Here is a 25,947-nt window from a genome sequence, read left to right as displayed (position 1 = left end):
CAATGGCTCCCATTGACCCAGGTTTAATCCGTTCCTGTCACATGCATTAGGTCCAGCTACACAAGTAGGGCCGTGTTTTTATCAACACAATTGGGGTAATAGTGGGTGGTAGGAATTTTGTAGATTCCTGCAGGTTCCAGATGTTTGCATCACAGAAATGCAAGAAAAATGCATGATTTCAGCCACACTTTGAGGTTTGCAGGGCTTTGTGGGTTAAAAACACCATGGGATACATACAGGTCACCTGATGCTGTATTCCCCTAGGTGTCTTGTTTTTAGAAATGTACAGGTTTGCTAAGTTTCCCTTGGTGACGGCTATGCTAGGGCCCGAAATCCACATTTACCTTCTTTGCAAAAAAATTGTCAGTTTTGAGCGGAAAATGTGATGTACCCATGTTGCAATTTGGGCTGTGTTCCTGTTGAGGGCACTAGGCCTACCCACGCATGTGAGGAACTATTTTTATCGGAAGACTTGAGGGAATGCTGGATGCAAAGAAGTTTGTGGCTCCCTGCAGATTCCAGAACTTTCTATCACAGAAATGTGAGGTAAATGTGTATTTTTAGACAAAGTTTGAGGTTTGCAAGGGATTGTGGGTACAAAACTTGGTGCAAGCCATACAGATCACCCCAACCTGGATTCTCTGACATGTCTAGTTTAAAAAAAATGTTAGCTAGGTTTCCTTGGGTACCGACTGAGCAAGGGCCCAAAATCAACAGCTACTTATGTTGCAAAAACATGTCAGGTTTTAGAGGAAAAATGTGATGTACCCTCATTGCACTACTCACACAGCAACCAACATTAGCCAAAAGGCTTCTTGGTAAGGTTGTTTGCTATCATAAACAGCCAAAGGCTTGGGCCTGGATCTACATCTCTAACTGAGACATCCAGCAAGAGAAGATCATTGTTTGCACTCTGTAGGCACTGTATCTTTCTACGTTCTTCAACATATATTTATTCAAAGATCACAGTGTTGTGTTTAAATTATACTTTTTTATTCACATCACCAATTAAGAATGTGATAGTGATTGGAATATACTCTTATTCTGCTGTGCTCAATGGAGCTGCTCCTCCTCTGCAACTGTCCTTGCTGCATTGGATTTTGGAGAGGTGGAAAGTAAATTCCCCAGATAGTGAAGTATTTTTGTTGTGCCACTAATCCGACAGTGGGGCTCCACTCTCATTCTGACTCTGCAAAGAAATCAAGATGGCAGCACTGGGATAAAATAATCTGGACTGATTTGTCTGATGAGCTGGATGGAATGATGCCTAAAAGGTTGCTGAGGACAGGAGTGTGTAGTGGAGGATATGATGTATTGTAAGCTGTGGAAAGCTGCCACGATTCCTGCAGGATGAGAACATAGGTAGAAGAGGGAGGGCCATGACTTACAGCAGTTGGTTTCTAGAACTGACTTTAAATAGGCCTCCACCTATTTATGGAGTAGCACCTTAAGAGGTTATTGTATCTTTTAAAAAAGGCATCAGAGGCTTACGCAATCACAGGTGGTAGTAGTCTGTATTAGGGGTGAATTATATTTACACTTTATAAGTACTCAGACACTGTGGTGCTTTCACAGAAGCATAGGTGAAAAGGTGCTGGTCCTGATACATTAAGAAATATGGAGAACATGCCAATGAGCGTGAGCTAACCAAGAGTGAGTGACTTCTAATGCTTTCTGTTAACTCATCCCCTTCTGACCTTAATACTGAGTTGAGTGAAATTTCATCAGCTGTTAAGAAAGTAGAGACAAATTTGGAGACCATTACTTTTAAGTTGTAACTGTGGACCAGATCTTACAGAAGATTAACAGAATGGATGTAAGGTGTCTGACTTCATGGACTTTTTAGTGGGCACTGTGACCAATTTGAATCTTTCAGAAATGCCCACAGAGGAACATAAACTTCCAATTTCGATCTGCGCACTGTGTAGGAGTTGAATGCTCTGTGTGTTATATTTTCTCATTCAGGTGACCTATTGAAGGCCCAGGGAGATTCTTGTGCAGCACTAATCAGTAGAGGCTTCAGGCTTCCTACCGCAGTGCCATCTGGAAGACATAAGGGTGCAGTATTGCCATGTTGATTGTGAAAGCTGTTCAGATTTGATCTTCAGACATAGTAAAAAGAAGAAATCTAATTTATACTAGACACAGGCTATACTTGTTTCCTGATATATGTTCCTGGACCCTATGGAGAAAGTACGCCATGCTGGGAATTTGAAAGAAGCTTCAGAATATGGAAATATGAGGCAACTGAACCACCTCGTATAATTGAAGTTACTATATAAGAGAAAGACATACATGTTTACACAAGTATATCCCACTTAATCCCTCCTGTATAGCTTTAAGAAAGCTGAAGGGTTAAACCATGTCCTACAATCTGATAGTATATTTGACGTTTAGCTCTGCTGAGGAAGTTACTGAGATTCAGACTTGAACCCTGCCATAGTCTTACATCCCTGGAGCTTATTCTGAAGTTTCCTAATGCGTGGTTACTGTTCTAGATTGTAAGGTTGTCAATGAACCTCTTTTTTGTCACACCAAGTTTCTTTCTTTTCTTTGCTCCTAAATCATTTACCGGTGTTATGGGTAGAAAGTGTTTTTAATGTATTCAAGAGATGCTGTATTTATTTGGCAGGCTTTTCCTGAGTGGTGGGACATGCTTCATCTTTATTTCTCTTGGATACTCTCAGCAGTGGCTCTCCTGGCAAATTTCTTGGTCCAAACAATAAGAATTAAAACAACAATTTTGGAAGCAAGGTCTGATTAGAAAAAAAATAGCTGATATGTTACTCTTGTGACCCTTAACATTGGGGAAGGTCATTCATTGGTTATCTTATTTTGTATTTTAATTTAATTTTTAACCTATCCCTAAAATAAGGCAAACATGTTGTATAATTCATGTGTGTTAATATTTTCTTTCTTTTTGTAACATTTAGAATTAACCAAACATATATATATGTAACCTAAATTTGATTACAACTAGACCACCGAGGCAAAGTGAGGAAGGATGGCTTCTTAAAGTTAGACATGTCCCTGCCACACCTCAGATGGCCTCCCAGGCCATCCTTACTGCTTAAACTGGTCAACATGCTCCTAAATACATCACAGAGTACTACGGTGCTGCTAGCAGTGCAATCTAAGTTTAATAAACCAGTGTCTGCAAGGTCACCAGACTCTGGCCCTGAAGCATTTGCTTACAACCATCAGCGCACACACCATTCTGCTATGTCAAACCTCATTCACACTTTTACCACACTTCTAATCCATATCCACCAGAGCTTCCTACAGCTTCTCCCTTTTCCGCCCTGTCAATATATTCCCATAGGCCACTTTTACCTCATTTGTTATTGCTAAACCACAGCATTTTCTCAGACACCCTTCAGCTACCATGATAGCTCTCCCACCACTATTCAAGCATTTTCTTTCCTTCCCTCTCTAATCTTGCCTCTCTGTACTCCTGTGGATCTCAGACGAGTGACATAATCCTTACCATGGTCATGTTTTAGCTTCTCGCACAGTGAGTGGACCACACCTCTATAATAGTTTGGTTGTCATGTAGACCAGTCCTAGAATAGCAGCTCCTTCTCTACAGACTCTCTCTACACATAGAGGTGCTGCTGTAGCAGCAAGTTTACAGATCTTTTGTGTCTGAGTTAGCTGTTTGCGCCACTGGTAGCAAAGAAGTTCCCATGTTTTGTACACTGCAAAAAGTGGCAGTCATAATGGAATTGTCTGATACTGACCACTTGTAAATCACAATTGCTCACATAGCATGTCACCTACACCATGGTGTTGAGCTCCAAACGAGAAAGGTGCTCACACAGTTAGTGTTTTTCTAATTAAAAAAATATGAAAATCAGATACATTTCAGGACTCAATTGTAAGTAATGAAGAGAAATCGGTGGCTAGGAGTACATAGTTACATTTTCAAGATAGAAAATGGTCAATCAAGGGGTCAATCCACTTATTGATCTAAACAACAACTCAGGCGCCCTTTGTGTCTTGCTTTCATATGAAACTGGTGGTTTTAATTGAGGAAGGCACTCCTTTCATCATCTGATATCGAGCATATGTGCAGATTCGTTTTGCTGTCTACTCCTGTGATTTCATATTTAGCTTGTTATAAACTGATATTCTCGTGTTATTTTTTGACAGACTTTTTTTGCTTCAGTCAAGCAAGTATTCCCTGCAGAGGAAGACACAACGAAGCATGTTGAAGACAATTGTAAGTGAGAAATCGTTTAATGTTTTCAAACAAAGTCATCCTGGCATATTTAAGGTGTATAGAAAGAGGATATCTTTGAATTTAACACCTTTCACAGCTAGTACATGCTGTCGATTTCCACAAAAAAAACATTGAGAAAGTGTGCTGTTTTGACTGCAAAATTAGCAGACGGTTAAGCAGCTTGCTAAAAAGAGCTCTTTGAGGTAAAATTGGTATTTGACTCACATCGATAACTTAGAGCTTTATAGCTAGGTCAACCAGATACTCAGAAATAATGCAGCATTTGAAATTATGGAAGCATCTAAACTAGTCAAAGTTTATTGCCTTGAAATAAAGTTAGCATGGATCGGATGTTGAGTGTCAAACTTCCTCGTAATTGCAGACAGCCTTTCAGCAAATTAAGGACTGTTGCTGTGGCTCCATCTTATTTGCCACAGATGAACACAGAATGCTGGGGTTGGGCAGGCAGTGCTTCCCCATAGTCAAGTGAAAGCATTGGCTATGGCATTGATCAGATTTGTCAGGATGTTACTTCTTTGCAACTGTTTTGTTAATTTGCAATAGGTTGTGCAGGGTGGGCGAAGAGAGAAATGCTAGGTGATAGGAAAGGTCTACCTAAAGGTCTGCACTGTCAAACATTGTTGTGGATAAATATGTTTGAGGCATGTACAGCTGTAGATACACATGCTTTGCATACTCCTTCAATCTAGTGCCGGGTCCGGATGTGTGCAAGTTGTTTTTCTTCTACGAAGTCTTTCGAGTTACAAGGTAAAGTGACTCCTTGTCTTGATGATAACGCGCATGGCCGTTGACTTCATTGTTAGATTGTTTTCTTTCCTCCTTCGGCTTTGGACGTGCATTACTGTGCTCTGGTTCCAGACTGTTTCAGACTCCTTTCGGTTCGTAATCCACCTGTGCCCTCGTCGGTATTGTTATCGAACTCATTCAAATCCTGGAATTTCTAAAATCTGGGAAACTATTGCCCGTCGGATTGATGTGCTCCAACCGTGGCCGTCAGGCTCTATCATACTATCTCCTCTGCTTCACCTTTGAATGACTTGCTGATGAAATGGATTCCATTCTTCCTCTGCCTAGGTGCCGTGCTAAGTACCCGCAGACTGACCTTGATCAGGTTTGCAACCTGTGCTTGTCTCCCAATCACAGGGTAGAAGACTCTGAGACCTGCTGATTGTTTCGGTTGAAGAAGACCTTATGGGATCAAAGGGCATGTCGCAGGGAGGTGCAGTGAAGGGAGGTTGATGAAACACCCAACATCCTCGGTCAACAGGATGTCAAGGAGGAGGAACTCCACGAGGTCTCTGTAGCGGAAGAAAAGTTTTTTTCTGTAGAAGACTCCGGCTCCGACTCTGACTTAGAGATGGACCTCCAGATGAAGGACCTTCCACCTGGTCAGCGTATTGTGAGCACTATCATCCCTGTCCTGCCACCCAGAAGACAGCTGATTCCAACTGAACATATGGCTCCCACTGCCAACATGCCTTAGAAGGCACCTAACATCTGCTACAGATGCCCCACCCTTAGGCTTGACACCAAAAGCATGACCAAAGCCATTGGCTTCCTCACCGAGCTAACACTCTTCATCTTCTGTTATGACCACTTCGGCACCGTAACCACTTTCGGGACTTAAAATTTCTAGACCAATAACAAAAACTCCCTACCCGATCCCCCAGACAATGCTGAAATGGCTGGATCCACGCCAAAACAGCTGCACATACAGCCTCAGACTGGCCGTATCTTAGCCAAGACTGTGGTGCCACCTCCATCAAACTGCCAACTTTCCTTTGGAGAAGCAGTAGACTTGCTGGTACCTCTTAAAAAGAGGAAGACAGACAAGGTTACTAGTCCCTTGCATCTTCCTCCACCGACTTCACCACCACCACCCCCACCTCCTCCTCCACCCTTCATTTTACCGCCTATCCCCTTCATTCCACCTACCATCCCCTTTCCACCTCATTCTCAGGGTGATCCCCTAGATATTACTCTACAGGGATCCCCCTATTCCTTCACAGGCAGACGTAGGGGCGAATGATTCTTGTTATGCACCACAGTCTGCAGCATTGATCCCCCCCCAGAGGACACTGATCCAGACCTGTACCCTGCCAAACCATTATCTCCTGATTACACCACCTCGTATCAGGAACTCATCAGCAGGGCTGCAGCCTACCAGCAGGCTCCACTTCATAAAGAGCCTAAAGAAGAGGATTTCCTCTTTGAAACCCTATCCAGTACACAAAGGGCTACCCAATACTTCCCTATTTTAAAAGGTATGTTGCGCCACACCGATCAAACCCTGCACGAGCATGCATTTTCGCTACCTATTCACATCCAAATGCATGCAAATATATAGGTTCTATTAGCCAGGTATGATCGCACCCGCTGGGGCAAAATGGAGGAACTCCTCCAATACCTCCCAGAGAAACATAAAAAGGGGGCTGGAAATAGTACAGGAGGGCAAACTCATTTCAAATAACTCCATTAGGATACAGCTGCCAGGGGTATTAATACTAGTGAGTTGCTGCACAGACATGCTGGACTGCGTACATCTGGATTCAAGCAAGAAGTTCAGACTCTTAAACGTCCCATTTGACAAGGAACACCTGTTAGGTTCACAAGTTGACCAAGCGTTAGAAAAGAAGAAGAAAGACACAGAGGTTGCTAAATCCATGGGTTCCGTCCAAAACCCCACTCTCTGTGGCTCCTTTCGCTGCTCTTCATGCAGGGCAGTTTCAAAAGCAGCATCTTCTGATGCCTCTTTGTCATATTAAACAAACACAAATGATGGGTAGAATGTATACCAAATCAAACATTTACCCCCAGTCACAGATCTGGGTTTAATCCATCAATTCTTTTGCCCACCATGCCACCCCAGTTTGGACCCAGCCATATGCAAATCAGTCTTGACCATGTTCCCCATGGGAACAGTCCAGCCCGAACTGCCAGGCCAGGTCCTCCCTGGACCGGAAACAAGCTGTTCCCCTAGCATTGAAAGCATTTCTACCTCACCTGATAGACAAGGTTGTCTTAGTCTGTACGGACAATATGACAGTCATGTACTATGTAAAGAAACATGGGAGGGCTCACTCTCTATAGTTATCCTACCTATCTCAGACCATTTGGTGTTGGACAATAAATCACAACATCCAACTGTTAGCAGAACATCTCCCAGGAACGGACAACAACTTTGCTGACCTCAGCAGGATGCGGCAACAAGTCCACTAGTGGAAACTCTACCCGAGGCCTCCTCCAATACTTCCACAAGTGGGGGTTTCCACAGATAGATCTTTTTGCAACCCCAGACACACAAAATGTCCAAACTTTCCCTCTAGGTTCCCACACCCACTATCCAAGGGCAGTGCTCTATGGATGAATGGGTCAGGGATATTTGCCTACACTTTTCTGCTTCTCCCTCTTCTTCCATGTCTGTTTCAGAGGCTTAGGTAAATGTCTCTCACCCTCATTCTAGTAACTCCCACTTCCTCAACCATGGTTCACCACACTACTCAAACTCTGTGTAGTTCCCCACAAGAAGCTTCACCTCAACCCAGACCTTTTCACTCAGAACCATGGAGAAACCGGGCACATAATTCCAAGGGAACTCAACCTTGCGATTTGGCCCCTGAGTTCATAGAGTTTGGTTACCTAAATCTCTCACCTGAATGTATGACCATTCTTAAAAAAGCTTGTAGGCCTACAACTAGACCATGTTATGCAGCTAAATGGAAAAGATTTGCCTTTTACTGCCATAATAGGCACATTGATCTATTTAATGCAACTGTGCAAAACACTGTTCGCTTTTTTCTTCATTTATAGCTCTCTGGTCTTGCCTATACTTTAATATGCTTACATCTAGCTGCAGTGGCATGCCTAGCTACAAAACAGGCAACACTTAACTTTGTTCAAAGACCCAATTATTACGGCCTTTATGGAAGTCCTTAAAAGAGTAATTCCACCCAGAATTCCACCTGTACCCGTATGGAATCTCAATATTGTTCTCACCAGACTTATGGGTCCACTATCTGAACCATTACATAATTGTCCCTTCCAATTTCTTTCTTGGAAGGTCACCTTTATGATTGCCATTACTTCACCTAGGTGTGTCAGTGAGCTCCAGGCACCAACCTTAGAAGAACTCTTCTTCCAACTACACAGGGATAGGGTGGTCCTTTTCACCAATCCAAAACTCCTTCCAAAGGTGGTATCCCCTTACCACTATAACCAATCAGTTGAGTTACCTGTTTTCTTTCCTAAACCAGACTCGGTTGTGGAAAAAGCTCTTCATACACTAGATATTAAAAGAGTTCTAATGTATTACATTGACAGAACCAAAGATTTTCGTAAAACCAAAGAACTCTGTTGCTTCCCCCCCCTCACAAAGGAAAACCAATATCTAAATCTGGCATTTCTAGTAGGATAATTAAATGTATTCAGTCATGTTATGTCAAAGCTAAAAAGACATAACCTACGCCCTTATTGCGCACACTACTTATAAAATAGGGTCTCCTATGACATTCCTGGGTAATATCCCAATAGCTGACACATATAAGGCAGCTTCCTAGTCTACACCTCACACATTCACTAAACATTGTTGTGTGGATGGCCTAGCATGCCAACAAGCTAATGTAGGTGAGGCAGTGCTATGTACACTTTTTCAAAACACTGCAGCATTCACAGCTTAGCCACTGCTTTTGGAGGGCACTGCACTACAGTCTTTGTAAAGCATGTGTATCTGCAGCCACACAAGCCTCAAATGGATTATGTTACTGACCCTGTAAGCATCTCTTCTTGGCCTGTAGTGCTATAGATTCACGTTCACCCACCCTCCTCCTCAGACATTGCAGTTCCTTTTTACTATTTCATAAGCATTGACATCTCTTCACTGATACTTACTCACACTCCATTCTCATCCGCCTGTAGGAAAACAATGTAGTTGATGCCCATGCGCATTATCACCAAGAGGAGGAGTCACTTTAACTTGTGACTCATAATACTTCCTTGAAGAAAAACAACTTGCTCACATCCAGACCCTACACTAGATGGCAGGGGTATGCAAAGCATGTGAATCTACAGCACTAAATGCATGCTTACAGCGTAAGTAACATAATCCTGATTCTGTGCTCATAACGCCACTCAGATCAGGGCATGAAGGAGATCACGATTTGTACCCAGAAAACCATGAGATGTGCAGTGCCAGGACTTAATAGCGATGGGGGCACTGTTTGGTGGCCATGTTTTATGGTAAAACTATCTAACCTAATAGCAGTGCGTGGTAAGTTGTAGTCCTTAAGATATTATGCATATACCTCCCAAGTCCAACATTTTCTTTGTATAAAGATGGGTTATAGAATTTCTGTAGGTTGCTAGACAAAACACAAAATGCCACATGACTCTGGTGTTTCCCTTCCTTGGAGTATATTGATATGACTGGTGAAATAACAAAAGGGGACTGTCATCTGTGGCAAGTGTTACATTTTGAACAACCTTAGCACTTGTAATTATTCAGTCAAGTCGGCAATTTGTAACACACTACTATCTGCAGATAAAAACATGTTTTGAGGCATTACATCTGATTTTGTAAAAATTCCTGAATCTTGAGCGTAAGGCAATATATGATTAGTTATTTAGATAGCTGCCCTCCTTTAGTTGTTTTTCAAGGTTTATGAAAGTGTAAATTGAAGACAGTAGGAAGTCAAACATTGAGGTTACGAATGTCAGAGCACAATTAGTGAAGACTTTATCATGATATGTATAACATCCCCATGGGATCATCCAAGGTCATACTTGCTACTTCTGCATGTTTTGATTTACTAAACCTTCTAATACTCCTGAGCAATTGCAAAGAACAGCTATCGATAAATATGCTTTTGGCACCAGATGCAGCGATGCAGTCATAATGTAAATGACACTAAACAAAAAAGGGTGATTGAGAAGTTTAACAAAGTCCTCAAGTGTATGATGGGTGCTTTGAAGCAGTCATTGAGGAGGATGTGGGATAATCCCTTGCCAAGCTTACTTTTTGCCACTCAATGAGTTTCACACGATTGCGTGGACTGTAGCTTATTTGAGATTCTGTACCACACGTCTTCTACAGCTCTCCCACTTTGGTTAGGAGAGTTAGGAACTGGACTTGAGATCTCCCTCTTTTGATGTGGTTGATGATGATGATGTGCTTGACTTGAAGCGCAGGCTAATACATCTGATATTCAAGGTGAAATGCACCCTTACAGCATGCAACTGACACCTTAAGGAAGGGCACAATCCAAAGGTGATTTGGAAAGGGTACCAGGAAGAATATGATGCTCTAATAATAAACCTGTTTATCATAAGTCTCTTATGGGCAAATAACTCTTACCCTTCAGTATTCTGAAATAAATCAGTGAACTCAGTTGCTATATTGACCTGGGTGCTGGCTATGAACCTCACTTGTCAACAGGCTAGGGCCATACTACCATCTTGCAATATCAGCAATTTAAATAGCCAAAGAAAAGGATGACAAAGACAGAGTGCCTTTCCCAGACGAACAGTGTAAAGGTCACAGGGAATTCTTAGTGAAGAGAGTAAATCTCTCCTGGTGCAATACCTATTTAGCAAGAGGAGTACATGTCTTTCTTGAGACAATTCTTAGGCCTGTTTTTACTCACTTCTGGTGTAGGTCTGGGGTGCATACACATTATCAGCACTGGTGACAGTCTTTCTGTGGAGCTGTACTTTTATGGTATGCCGGGTGCGATCCAGAACTGCAACACAAAGTAGAGGTGACTAAGATGCTGGACCTCAAGGTGGTCAAGAAGTCTCATAGTCCCTGAGTGACCGGGTGATATTGGTGCCTAAGCAAGGTACTATGCACTGCACTTCAGGTTTGCATGGCCTACTGTGGTCTCAGTGATGATCTGTAGGAAGATACCCACCTGATCATTGACACAGTAGGTGCTGATAAGTGCCACACTTTTGATCTGACTAGTGACTATTTGAAGACCACCGTGTGGATTGGAGATTTCCCTGTAACCTTTCAAAGATTTGTGATTGGCATCTTTGCTTGGTTGAAGAACTTCTGTGTCAGCTTCTTAGATGGACACTAGCTGGAAGGACTTCCTGGAAAAAACAACTTTACAGCCTGGAGAATGTTTTGCAAGCACTGTGGAGGATAAAGCTAACAATCAAAGTGTGCCTCCAAATGCCAAAGAATATTTTATTTTGGTCTTGGAAGTTCTCCAAACTGACGCAAGTCCCATTCTAGTATTTCTTGGTGTGGTTCCAGATTTGTGGAGAAAAATGGGACCAAGGGTGCGTCACTGACTAACTTCCCTTCCAAAAAGCAGCCTAATGGACTGTGGATGTTGACAGGCCATGCTATACTCTTCAAGTTCAGGTGCGTGCCTGGAAGAAGGGTGTCAGTGAGATTTTCACACAACGGATTGACATGGGCAAAGATCATCCACTGGCTTTCATCAACTATTGTTTCCTACCCAAAGGATAGAACCGGGTGATGATTTATTAAATGTTTTATGCCATAATTTGTGCATTGAAGAGATTTTTTGGCTACCTGTTTGCACTGTCATCAGTGTTTATAAACTTTTGCGATGCCTAATGATGAAGGAAGGAGATCAACCAGGGTTGCTGCAGTGATCTCTTTGCTTACAAGCATTACTCTTCATCTTTGAGCAAAGGATGGCGATGGTCCAAAGAAATAATGGTAGATTTTATTGAAATTTTACTTTATCAGGCAAGAGGGATTTCTTAGGTCAGTCTGAATTGGGGAAGGCAGGCTTTAGGATCAACCTGTTTCTCATTATATCGTCCTGCCAGACCTAGTAATTTTTCTTTTGTAAAATACCAACGTCATGAGTCTCAAGACAAGTTCTCCAAATGATTTTTACATGTATGCCAGCAGGATGCTAGACTATGTTGGTGACTGGTACACCCAAAATAATTCTCCTTTTAACCTGGGGGGGCTTCTGTCTCCATTACTAGGTCATAGCAATGCTAATGGTTTGCAGTACTTGGGTATAGACCTTTTTACCTGTTCTACAATAGCTGCCTATTGGCTCTCCTAAGAAATTGTGTAGTACGCCATGGCTGCACCACTCTTTCCCTCTGAATATATGTGAAATGTGCATGTGAGTGCTTTGATATGCGTGAGGGCACCCACATGGATACATATAGACACTAAATAAGTAGGGTGCTTCATGGGGTTTAGTAGTTGCCACTGTTGCTGTGTCCCCTTCTCACTGCATGTCCTTCTGTTGCTCCATAGTTTTCCTCACTCTTTGAAAATATTCATGAAGCTTTGTGCAACTGTCTGGTTTGATGTCCTAGAGAAAAGAGAGGAAAGCACCTCTTGTAGCATGGATTCTAGACCCAATCATTTCTAATGGTCAGCCTGTAACATTGATGACCTAAATAAGGAAGTGGCCAAAAGGCAGGGTTGCATAGCATGTACAGAGATGATGGTCTGTCTAAAGAGCCCTACCTAGGATCCTATGCTTTGTGTTGTTGGAGAGAAGTTGGGTGAGAACAACACAAACATAGAGTGGAAGCTTCCCCTGCATCTGGTTGCTTTAGAACTGTACCCAATTGAAAGGAAAATGCACTCTGAGCTGATTAAAGTTTGGAGTTAAACTTTGGATTTGACTGAATAGATGAAATGGGGCAGAATAAAAAACAAATTGATCTAAAGTGCATGTGATGTACTCTTTGTCTCTGACCTCTTTGTTCCATCACATGTCTAAGAGAAGAGATCGCTGCTAAAATAAGCGAACCATTCTGGTCACTTATGCTTGACGACAGCAATATTCACACATAGATATAATTGAATTAACTACTCTTTTACAACTAAGCATGCTCCCATGCTACTAGTCCGCTAATGTGCTTTGATGCAGCATCGTGGGGATGAAGCATCATTGTAACCGGGCGCCTCCGGACGCCGGTTCCCCGTCGGAGCGAACGACCGCCGGCGGATACCCCGGGGGCACCCGAGGGATTCCTGACGTCCAACAAGAACAGCCGACAAAAGAAAAGGCCGCGCGACCCAGAGAGAGACGCCGACGCCGACGCCGACGTCAAGGAGAGCCGGAGAGACGAACGCCACAGACCACCCAGAGAGAAGGGAAACCCCGCCGTAGACGAGGAACAACGGACGGAGAGCGAAAACCCTTGGGCGCCTCCCGCCCCTGCCGAGGCGAAGTCGGGAGATCCCCTACAAGCCGGCCACGTCCCTGGAGGGGCGTGGCCAAGTCAGGTACGAGCGTACCGGGGCTGGGGCTGGGGTTCTGGGTGGTTGGCTGGGTTTAAGGGGGCTAAGAAGGGAGGGCTGAGGTCGTGTAAAGAAGGGGAGCCCATTTGAACAGGAACACCGTTAAATGAAGAATAACCACACCCTCCGTACCCAGGCCAGTGAACAAAAGTGTAAGGAGGTCACAGAAAGGGCACAACGAAGAGAAGTCACAAGAGAAAAGTAAACCCCAGATTCCTCCACCTCCACAGAACCACCCCCCCACCCCCCTCCTTCCACTCCTTACTAACCCCAATTAACCGTGTATAAATAATTTTCCCCACTTACCTGTTCCTTTCTCCTTCTTTGTTTTTGGGAAATCCTGGACCATGAGAACCGGGTGAACAAGGCCTCTCCCTCCGAACCGGACCAGGCCGTCCCGGGGACACCAAGGAACCCTGAAAAGAAAAGGGATTTTATATTAGTTTTGGACTTGGAATATAACAGTTTGGCGGAAAAGTTAGTGCTATAATCCCAAACGAGCAAGAAAATAAACATACTACACCCTTAAGTGCCGCGTCTGTCACCTTCTTCCAATATCCCCTCGACTCGGGAAAAAGACCCCGCCACAATCATACAAATGCATCAACTGTTCTGCACTTTGCTTGTGATCCAGCTAAAGACAGGGCCCTTAGACTGCAGACAAAGGACATTGGGTACAGAGTAAATTGCTAAGTGCTTCAACTTTAGAATGTTAATAGTTTAAATAGATAGTTGAGTAAATGAAGGGGAAATCCCTCTTATAGAGAGCTCTGGGTAATCAAATGGAGTTATATGTGTTTTAAGGTGAGCAGGACTTGAAGTATGCATTACATACCACTGAGAAGGTGGTAGTGGTGTGGGGCTAGTGGAAGGATTAAAAATAGCTGGAATGGAATGACACAGATATGAAGAAGTGAAGAGTTTGACTAGTCAAATATTGGCAAAGGATTGTTAATTTGGAGATGAAGGATCGAGTCCTTGGTATGGGCAATAAAATATCTGGAGAAGAATATCAGTATTAACATAAAGAAACTTCAGAGCAATATATGCTAGGTAGATGAGACTGATATTGGGAAGAGTTTCAGTGTTGGTCAAGGGGAGGTAATACTGCATTTGGGGAAAGGAGTTATGATTAATGCTCGGATTACTTACTGATAATCTTAATTTCTCTGATTCTTCCTTCTTCGTCCCATTCCGAATGAATGGAGTGAAATGCCCTATTCACTCCTCACATCACATCTAGAAAGATACTTCTTCCCTTTGTTTGAAAGGGAAGTAGGACAAGGAGCATTTAGCCCCTCCTCTCCCCCACAACTACCTGTGAATCACCAAGCACCACAACAGCGGTTCATGAAAGAACAGGGAGGGAGGGACATACAAAATGGGACAAGGAAGGAAGAATCAGAGTAATAAAGATTACCGGTAAGTAATCTGAGCATTACCTCCTCATCGTCCTTCCTTGTCCCATTCCGAACGAATGGAGGAATGCCTAAGCAAGACTACTTTCAGTAGCCACACAAAAGATTTAATGAGAAAATTAAATGAGGCACAAAAAAACAGAACACAACACACCACAAGCGAGTGACATGAACAGTCCATACCCAAAGAGCCGCCTAAGGAGGAGAAAGCAGCAGCGACCAGGAGCTGGGAACAAAAGGACAATTCTGAACCCTGAGCAACGTGCAACCTGTAATGGGTAATGAAAGTGGAAGGAGAGGACCAGGTGGCAGCCTTACAAATATCTTGGAAGGGAACCCCACACCATTCAGCCCAGGAAGCAGCCATACCTCATGTGGAATGGGCCGTAATCCCACCCAGAAACACCTGGCCCAGGGCCTGGTAAGCCAAAAGATAACTGACTTAATTCAATGGGACAAGGTGGAAGAAGAAGGCACAGGCCAAAAGCTGACAAAAAGGTGGTCAGAGAGACGAAACCCGGAAGACCTCGCTAAATAGATCTTAAATGCAAGAGAAACACAAAGGTCAGAGACCAAGGCCTCCAGAGGCAGGAAAGGGAGAATAATTTCCTGCTCATGATGAAAGGAATAATTCACCTTACGGAGGAACTTAGTATCCAAGGAAAGGACGACCCAGGCACAAAATGCACAGGTTAGGAGGGTGGCAAACCAAGTTAAGTTCTCCCAAACGTCTGGCAGTGGTAATGGTACCAGAAAAAAAACACTTCAAAGTCAGGAATTCCAGGGACTCATACAGTGGGGACTTCAAATGGGAAAGCACCACAGGAAGGTCCCATGAGGTAAAAGGGTACCTGCAAAGAAGGACGAAGAAGTCAGGAACCCCTGAACAACTAGAGGCCACGCCTGAAAAAGAAGGTAAATCATCCCATGGAGCCCAAAACGTTTTAATAGGGCACCACTGAAGTTTCAGAGTAGCCACGGAGAGACCCTTATAAAAACCCTCCTGAAGAAACAGAAAAACTGCAGAGGAAGGGGCAGATACAAGAGACAAAGACCGGGCCCTGCACCAAACATCAAAGGAACCCCAATGATGTGCATAAGCCTTCTTAGCGGATCCCCATCGAGAAGACTGGAGGGAGCGGGAAACCTGCAAAAAAAGACCCTACTTCATGAGGCCCTCCGTCTCAACCTCCAGTCCGTGAGACGCAAAAATGCCTGAGTCCGCCGAGTTAGGAGAGTGACAGGCAGAGGGGAGGGCATCAGAGGAAGACACAACTCCAGCCCCACTGCTAGGAGACAAAGAAGAGGGAACCAAGGTCTCTGAGGCCAAAAAGGAAGGACTACAACCACCTCCCCCACCTCCCAGAGCAGGCAAGACAGGAAACGCTGGATCAGGGCAACTGGGGGAAGGACGTAAAGAAGTCCCAGAGGCCAAGGACTGGTAAGGGCATCAGTCCCCAGCACACCCCAAGTGAGGAACCAGGTGAAGAAGGGGGGAAGCACGGCATTTAAAGGGGGTAGCAAAGAGAACCACTGTTGGAACACCCCATTGACTGCAAATCTGGCAAAACACCGAAGGAGCCAGAACAAACTCCAGGGAGGACAGGAACATCCAACTCAAAAGATCCGGCTGACGATTCAGCACCCCCTGAATGTGAATGGCCTGCAACCCAAGGAGATGTAACTCTGCCCAGGACAGGATGAGGCGGGCAAGGAGATTGAGGGAGAAGGACCCAGTGCTGAACTGACAATTGATGTACGACATAGCCACTCGGTTGTCCACCCGGACCACCACCAAGTAAACCCGAAGAGGGGAGGCAAAGACCTGGAAAGCATTCCAGACCCCCTTTAGCTTCCTCCAATTAGAAGACATTGAAGCCTCCTCCACAGACCAGAAGCCCTGAGCAGTGAGATCCCCCCCAAACCACTCCCCCAGCCCACACTGCTGACATCTGTAGTGAGGACCAAAGGAGTCAGAGACTGAAGAGAAAAACCATGTTCCACAGAAGGAGGATGCAGCCACTAGAGGATATCCTGGCGAACTGAAGCGGAAACAGGAATAAGACCCTCGTAGTTGCCGGTGGCTGGAGTCCAGTTAAGCAGGATATGGTGCACCGCCGGACCCAATTGAAGGAGTGCCCAGGGCACGGCATCTAAAGTCGCCGCCTGAATTAAAGAAGAAAACAAAGTAGCACCATAGAATCTAACAAAAGGAACGAGCAAGACAGTGGCAAGGAAGGGTAAGAAACACCGGAAAACAAGCCCCATCTTACCATCAGACCCTGAAGATGCAGCCATTCCCTCGCAAAAGCGTCCTGAACCTGCTGAAGAGACTGATGGAGCTGGGCACACCGGGAGGCAGAAAGGAACACCATCCCGTGCTCCGAATTGCAAAAGGCACAAGTATACTCCATTTGCTGAGAGGGAGTCAGGATGGACTTGGAGGGATGGATCAGGAATCTGAAACTCTCCAAAAGGGACTCTGAGTAGTCTGTATCTGCCAGAGATCTGTCCAGAGAGGGCGCATGGATCAGAAGGTCTTCTGAATACTGGTGGACCAAGACATCTCTGGAATGAAGGAGACCCACCGTTGTGACCAGAACCTTGGTGAAAATCCTGGGGAAGGACTTGCACCCAAAGGGAAGCACCAGGAACTGCCAATGTTGGGAGCCCAACACAAACCTCAGGAACTTCTGAGAGGGAAAACCACCGGAACATGGAGATAGGTGTCCTCAAGATTGATATTTGTCCGGAAATCCCCCGGAGAGACTAACGGAATCACCTGACGCAAAGTGGACATCCGAAAATGCAGGGTTGGGACAAAGTGGTTCAGAAACTGCAAGTCAATGATCAGGCAAAAATCCCCCGTGACTTTCCTGACCATGAAGACACAGGAATAGCAACCGCACCCCCTCTCCCGAGGAGCAACCACAAGGAGGACACGTTTCAGGACCAGGGAGGTGGTACCATAGGCTAGGGCCAACCTTTTCATGGATCCAGAGGCCATGCCATCTGCAGGAAGTGAGGATTCAGAAATTCTGGAGAAATGTCTAGACAAACACCCAGGGAAACCACCTGAAGAACCCAGGCGTCTGTGATGGAAGCAGCCCACACAGGAAAGAAATTACCTAGGTGCTCTCCAAGGAGAGGAACTGAGGTGGCGACCTAGTCAGGAAGGATGTTTCTGATCCCCCTTACCACCAGACTGACGAGAGGCACCCTCTAAAGGAGGACTCCTATGCTGGAACCAGAAGCGGACAGGCTGGGAATTAGGGTGGCATGTCATCTACCACCATCCCAGATTTCAGGCTTTTGACAGGAAAGTTGAACATGTTTCTGACTTTTGAAGTACTTCCTGAGGACCTCCTCCAGTTTATTCCCAAAGAGTGCAGAACCTCCAAAGGGCATGCTCAACAGGCAATTCTTCTGAGATGAATAAACCCTCCAGCCCCTGAGATGAAGATGATGCCAAGCAGAAACCGAACCAGCAGTGGCAATTGCAGAAGCCCAAAGAGAGTCAAAGGCAATATCGGAAAGAAACTTTGCCTGAACCGCCATACGGGATAGAATATCAGAAAAGTCCTCACCATTATGAATAGCAGATGAGACTGACTGAAAATCCTTGACTAGGGACTGGGAAGTATAGACCCCATAGATTTCAGAATGTAAGGAGAGACTTAGTCCAGCATGAGATCTCTTGAGAGCAGCCTCAACCTTTTTATCAACGGGATCTGTCAAAGTAAAGAAGATTTCCCTCTAAGGTTAGAAATCAAAGGATCCAAAGTAAGAACTTGAAGAACGGAAGTCTCCCCTTGGGGCAAAGGATAAAGGCAGCCCATAAAGCGAGGAACAGAGACTGTTGGGATCCCTCCATTCATGTTGCAGCAAGAATTGAACAGCAGGGATAACAGGAAGCTTGGGAATGGAAGGACGCTGAAACTGACTGAACCATTCCCCACTAGGACAAGGCTGGCTCAAATCCACAGGGAGCTGGAAATTGAATGACAAATAAGAGACCACCGGTACCAAATACTCCTTCAGAATATACTTCCAGTTAGCAGAGGCACCAGCTGGAAACCCCAGATCATCCTCATCATAATCAGGAGACAACCAGGAGGACAACGAAGAAGGGGAAGAAACAGGCAGGACTAGAAGAAGATGCAGGAGAAATAGGGTAAGACTTCCCCTGCTGCAAATTATAAGCGTCCGACAGCTGACGAACCATGTCCTGGAGTTGGGTGTCTAGAAACGAGGGCCTGTGATGGCGAATCCCACCGTCATGCACCCCATTAGGTGGCTAGTCAGGAGAAAGATGGCGATTATTCTAAGCATGTTTCCCCATGCCGGCAGTGTGAGGAACAGAAAAAAGAGACAGAATGACCTGGAATAAAATGCAACTGAGGATCCCGGAGGACCACAAAGAAAGCCTGGGGAAAAAAGAAGGACCCCCTGGCAGTCGAAAAAGACATCCTAGGGCGGTGAAAAAGAGACATGGGGTGGGGAAGGCTGTAATCAGCCCTCACCCCGATCCCAGCCACCAGGGAAGGCAGACCAAAAGCGTGACCACACGGCCAAACCACAATGGAAAGCACCAAGCCAGACCAACCATGGCACGCTGCTCCAAGCAGGCAAGCACAAACATGACCCTGGCAAAGGGGGCCCCACCACCAAGCCCAGGAGCCCACCATGTAAGGTCCCCTGTGCAACATGTATTTTATAAAGCAGACCTACTGAGACTTTGGCACCAGTGGGGGGGACCTGAACCCTAGCACCATTCAGACAACAGCTAATGCACGACAGGAGCCCTGTGTCAGCACGGCCCAACTGGCACAGCCATGCCGTGCCGCTAGAAGTCTCTGTCTTCACACCCTGAAGGACAGAGCAAAACAGGCACCGGCTATGGCACACCAGGGGACACTGTGCAGATGCACAGGACACCCACCCCCACAGGGAAACAAGGCACCCATGCAGCCCTGGAGGCACCCACGCAGCCTACAAGAAAGCCCATGGGCCAGTGCAACTGGGAGCGCCGAAGCACGCTGGACCAACCAGAAAAGTAGCTGCTTGTAAAAAAAAAAAAAAAAACAGAAACTCTTAGCACCAAAGCAGCCGCAATAAATACACATCAAGCAGCGTCCACGAAGTCCACCCCTACTGACAAAGTGTCTGAAGAAGAACTCCAAAGGGCGCCCAGGCAGCCCTTCACAGTACCTGACAGAAGACGTTGAGGGCACAAAAACAGAACAGTTTGTTATGGGGGAGAAGACGGGTATATGCTCCTTTTCCTTCTTCCCTTTCATAGAATGGGAAGAGGTAGCTTTCTAGACGTGACTTGAGGAGTGAATGGGGCACTGGATAATGCTGGACGATGAGGTGGTAACGTGAGTAGGTTCTGGTGATGGCTTTGAATAGGAAGAAATTGCCTTTGAACTACAGATATGCAAGAACGAGTGGAGTTGCTAAAATGACAGCTGGAGAGCAGTGGCCTGGGAGGGTGGACTGTCACAGGAGAGTGTCTAAAATATGAGAGTAACGGACTACAACTGCTGGAAATTGTGTGCCGACTCTGTAGAAGAGGATACTGACATGAGGGAGTTAGCAACATGGTCCCTTGTGCGAGTTGTTACTGATAAACTGGTGAGAGAGCTAAGCGCAGGGGAGAGACTGCAGAAATAGGAAACTTTGCACTGCTAAAAAACGAGTGATAATGTACATAGAGAACGGGGTACTGAACTACGGAGATGAGTTTTGTTTGCGTTGTGCTTTTACTGCCAGATGGTTAATTCATCTTTTCTGAACTGCTGTTTACTTCATTTTGCATACCCAGCAATTACAGATCAATAACATTGAGTTGTCAATATGTGATACTGTTCCCCTTCTTCTCAGCAGTATATTACGAGCTTCGTATTTGAAAGTCTACACTCATTGTTCAGCTTTCACATTTAAATTCTGTAGCTTTGTTTTGTGGAAAACCACTGTGCATCGAAAGTAAAATGTATGTGGTGTATCTATTTACCACAGTATGTAATTGAAATCTGCTTTCGCACTGCAGTCCAGGGGGAGCTGCAAATGATTGTTATTGGGGATGGAAGGGGAACAACAGATGTGTGTTTATCCACTACTCTCAGCTATACTCGACAGATAATTACACACAGTGTCCCTCGCAATATGGACATGCTGTGTAGTTAATTGCATTGCGTTGCATCAGAAGGGTGCCCTCAAGGCAATTTTCTGTTTATTCATTTATTTTTCTACAAATCAAGCGAGGACATTATCCGAAGGGATTTTGGAGCGCTTTACAAATGATGTGAGGGTATAGGGTAAGCATCTGTACATCAAGAAACATAGGAGGGATACATGAGCAGCATAAGGCAGCAAAAACGTGGAGAAATTAGAGGAAATGTTTTTACAATAACGAGATGTGTCCTACAAACAAATCAAATATATGTACTTTAAATATTCGTATAATAAATACACAGTATACTTTGTGTAGTTTAGTGTCTGTATAAAAGTTTAGAAGTAGGTAACTTTTCAGCCGTATGTTAAGAGAGTTAAAGATTGAGTCTGGCCTAATCTCAAGGGATACATTGTTCCAGATTTTTAGGACTCCAGTGAACAAGTAAAATTAAGTGGACATTTTCTCCCTCGTTTTTTTAATGGGTGGAAATTATTTGTGCTCTAAAGGTGCTTCCAGCTACCTGTTAATTTAATCTGTTTCCTCGGGTAGCTATGTGTCCTAAATCTCAGTGCTTTAAACACAATAATCGTTGGCCTCCTGAATGTACACTGCTTTGTAGAGAGAGCCATTTCAGTCTGGCTAATAGAGGAGTCGTGGTCAGTCGTCTTGATGTCAGAGATCAGTCTTGATGCATGATTGCTTTTTGGTGGAGCTGTTCGGGTAGCAGGGAAATTTACATTTGGATGAGCGATACTCAACCATTGTAATAGCTGAAGCTTGGACTAGTTTTAATTCATCAGTCAGGATACAATATCTGTCAAATTTAATACGTTTTAGTTTGTAGTGAGCGCCTGTTAATTGTGGCAGGGTGTCTGCTTTAGTAGTATTTCATCAATCTGTCAGCAAAACAGTTGGATAATAATAGTTTAGGTTATATTTTCTGACATAGATTTCCTGCATAATTTCGTATTTCTCCGCATGCTAGTAGTGAAGGGCAGTGGAAATGGCCTACTGTACAGCACTCTTTCAAAGCCAAAGGAGTGGACATTTTTTGTGTTACATGTCTTTTTAACCTTGTTGCTTGCCTTTGAGCCAGGTGATTCTTCCCCCACACCCCAGCTATGATTAGGTTTGTGGTGTGCCCCTTTTCACAGCATTTGCGGGATGTTAGTCCTATAGTTAGTCGGAGCTCAACTCCCATTAATGTTGAACAGTAAGGAGGATGTTTTGACTCTTTACAGCATCATATCACTGTCATCATTGGAGGATTCAGCGTTAGTAACTTCACTGCCTGGGAGAGGCTGCGGAGCAACCATTCGGTGTGGTTGGGGCTTAAAATGAAACTCTTCTCATTTTTCTATCATATTCAGGTTAGCTGTTGTCCCATATATTTTTTCACGAAGGTGATAGAAAAAAACCCTGCGTGAAGACCTATGTGAATTAAAAAGATTCTGACAGAGTTATTTAGGTAATGATAAATAAAATGGGAAAATTACATGCATTCGAAGATGAACAACAGAAAAGAGCACACTTCAAACTGAATTTTGGTTTATATTAGGATTAAAGTACTTTAAAGTCTGCTCAGAAAGCTTAGAATGAGGGCACTACCTGATAAGTGCCAACATTGCAAGCGTTGTCTTATGGACCTAGGAGACTCCAACCCCCCACCTTAATCTAACCCTTTGCAACAGGTGCCATGGTGTGGTTGTGTCGCTTGTCCACTGTAAAGTCTTTATGCCCCTGATTTCTTTTGTTGTTTTCTGCAGCTGTTTTCTTTGATGGGTTTTTTAGTTGTTATTTAGTTGTGAATACATTATGATAGGTTCTTTCTCCATTATAATAGCTTACCAAAAACTAAAACAAGCATTGGAAAAGCCAGTAGGTCTTGCCCTTATATTGCGAGTACAAAGCCACTGAGTTTTTGTTTGTTTGTAAGGGAGGAAGGCAACCCAGCAAATAAGAGGCAAAAAGGAGAGTGACAAATAAGTAAACCAACAGCAGGCAATGGACGAGATCTAAGCCCACTGTTTTAGTGCCGTTCACAATAGGATTTTCCCCTAAAGACAGCTAAAAGCTGTTTGGTAGTTGAGACCTAAAAAGTATAATTCCAAAATACTCACAAATATCCAGCAAAATTTAGCTTTCTATCCATGTGAGTAAGAGCGCTTCAGCAGCCCACATGGGATAGTAAGCACTATACATGTGCTGCAGTGCAAAACAGTACAATAGGATACAATATTTTCTCAACAACTGATAACATGGCAGGCCAGCAGCTGGAGTTTCAACTAAGAAGAAACAAATGATAGAAACATTTTCAGAATGAACAGTAACTATGTAAAAATGTCTGCTTAAATTCCTAAAGCAATTCACGAGCATATACTTTATTTGATTATCACAGCTGCAAGAGGTTATGTAATGCTATGATGCATACCCTGCAGAAGACAGGGCTACTGTGTGCAGTGTCACAGATCACACTTACATTGTAGATGGTGCTGGAAGGAGGTCTGGTGTAGGCAATGCGTGGGGTGAGGGGCGGCCATATAAACTAAGTCTGACCCAGAGTTTTCCAGCTGGCCCTGCAGCGTGGGCCAAGAGAGGAGGAGGCAGCTTTTGGCCCGCAAACCAGAGATACCTGGAGAGCGGCAACCAGCCAACACCGGAGCAGCATAACTGAGCTAGCATTGTATGTGGTGTCCACTGTGGCAGGTACACCACAAGGGTTATGCAGAATGTGGCTAGTCCCCGGAAAGGGAGCAAGAACTGCTAAGCAGAGGACACCAGTAAAGTACCCCACAAATGTGTCCTTACAGCAACCCTGATCAGTCGCCTGTAGAAGTGGCGATGTATAACAACACTTTTGAAACTACAATCTTCTCTCTAATAAAAGTACTAGTGAACACTGCTACAACATATCCCATATTTTTGCTAAGAGAAGCATATATAAATCCAATTGATTCAGTTCCCGTACTATTCGCTTAACCACCTTTGTTCCCATCTGACTGTCGTCAGTCAATGTACACCAGAGCACTCCAAAAAAAACTGTTCCCTTATTTTCGATTTCCTTCACTAATGTTGTGCTAGTTTGACACTTACATACAAGTGATGCAGAAGGTTTACTGATTTATACTGCGGCATCAATTGTAGGTATGGTTCTTGAATCCTTTTGTGAAAATATGACAAATAAATCACATGTGCTTACCTCACTCATAGTGATATCATGTAAGGAATCTGCTGCTTCTGGAAAGACAGTGAAACTTCCACTTTCAAAGAACAGCAGGTGTTTTTCAACAGTTAGGGCAGGCATGCCCCAAGGTGACTTGCTTCCGTCATAGGACTAACCGCCTTATGGGTCTGCCTTTTTTCGTATACTTGTCTGGTGACTTTCGCTTTCTAGAGCCATCAACCAACTTCTTCGAGAAAGAATCCACTCGTTGTTTAAAAGAAGCGCAATTGCAAGAATACAGCACACACAAAACTGATTTACCCAAAAAAGTCTGTGTTTGCTGAACCAAATCCTCCCAATGCCGTCTGGAGCAAGATTGGCACAATGACAACACTGCTCTTAACCAATGAAAATAAAAGACATGACAGCGACGAGGTGGCCAACCAGTGATGAGTAATGCAGGTATATTTAGTGCAGGGCTACTTGAGAGGAGTCTCCCTTTCCTTGGCCCATCAAGAAAGACATTTGGGAGACCTTGGCAGTGTTCAGTCCTTGTTAACTGGCCAGAATAGTTTTGGGGGTGCGTTTGAAAGATTTCATTTTGCGAGTAGTGACCTGACAGTTTGATAGCGAATATTTTTTATGGGGCGTGACTAAGACTGAATTGCAAATGTGTTTTTCCTGTGTGTAATGGCAGAGATAAGCTAAAAAAGATTGTTTTATTTGGGTCCCAGAGTAATTACATGTGGCTGAGATTAATTCATCAGTCACATTCTCTGATGGATAAGCCCCAAGCTTCCCTGTGATATAATGACTTCAGTTGCTCCTTAATGATGAGGCCCAACAAGGCTGAATCTGGTCTGGGTTAGCCAGCGTTACTGATCATGGGAAGTCCTGATCAGGTAGTCTGATTTGGAATGTTCCTTGTGCCGCAAGAGTGATTTGCACGGTCCATAACTGTAAAGACATAGAATTGCTAAAAAAAAAACAATGGATTGAAATGATGCCCAGAGTAGTTACCCCATGGGTAGAGTTAATTCAAGCGCTGCATCCATTTTTTTGTTCTGTGTAACTAATGTTAGAGTAGCCATTATAATAAATTATGTGAGCAGAGGCTAGTGGAAGATTACGTTTTTTCTGCTTTGATAGTTTATCAATATACTGTGAATATTTCTTTTATCATTTGGATAATGATTACTGAAAATTGGATCTTAGGCATCTTTCCATATTGGTTGAAATTCCTAAAATGCTGCTCAAAATTGACTTGCTGGTCTCTGTAAGGTAACAACCTTATTGGATAATACTAATGCATAGTAGTTGCAGCATTTTCTAAACAGTCTGGTTCACTGCTACAAGTATTATAAAGTTGATGCACTGTTTGACTCAAATGAAGGGTTGTGCTTTTAATATATATGTGAAGGCCTGCAGGTGTGGTTATGAATCATAGTTCTGTATATGAAACTACTCTGTTTACTTTGCACAAATCTACAAGGGTAATACATTTCAGTGATCTGGGAACACTTTTTAGAGTGAGGGTGCTGCCATCAGTGTTCACTGAAGTTATAGGGATTGTGAAAAATCCAACCATCACATGAGCGACAAGTATTGCCGATGAGCCACTCCAGTTCAGCAGGAAAGTGGTAAGAGTGTGGTATTTAGCCAGTGGTGCATTCAAGAGCACACTGTCACAAATAT

At 44.1% G+C, this 25,947-nt stretch overlaps 1 protein-coding gene across 7 annotated transcripts in view; it reads left to right on the top strand.

Annotated features, from left to right (window-relative positions):
• MYO6 (myosin VI) overlaps nt 1–25,947 on the top strand; it is an 892,076-nt gene that overhangs the window by 168,691 nt on the left and 697,438 nt on the right. For all 7 annotated transcript variants that reach the window (XM_069235652.1, XM_069235651.1, XM_069235650.1 and 4 more), the window contains exon 3: nt 4,153–4,222. In XM_069235652.1, the coding sequence (XP_069091753.1) occupies nt 4,153–4,222 (70 nt within the window). The remainder of the gene's footprint in view (nt 1–4,152; nt 4,223–25,947) is intronic.

The sequence above is a fragment of the Pleurodeles waltl genome, chromosome 5, assembly GCF_031143425.1.
Source record: "Pleurodeles waltl isolate 20211129_DDA chromosome 5, aPleWal1.hap1.20221129, whole genome shotgun sequence".
Taxonomy (NCBI): domain Eukaryota; kingdom Metazoa; phylum Chordata; class Amphibia; order Caudata; family Salamandridae; genus Pleurodeles; species Pleurodeles waltl.
The sequence above is the reverse complement of the archived record's forward strand: the minus strand, read 5'-3'. Positions and strand labels throughout refer to the sequence as shown.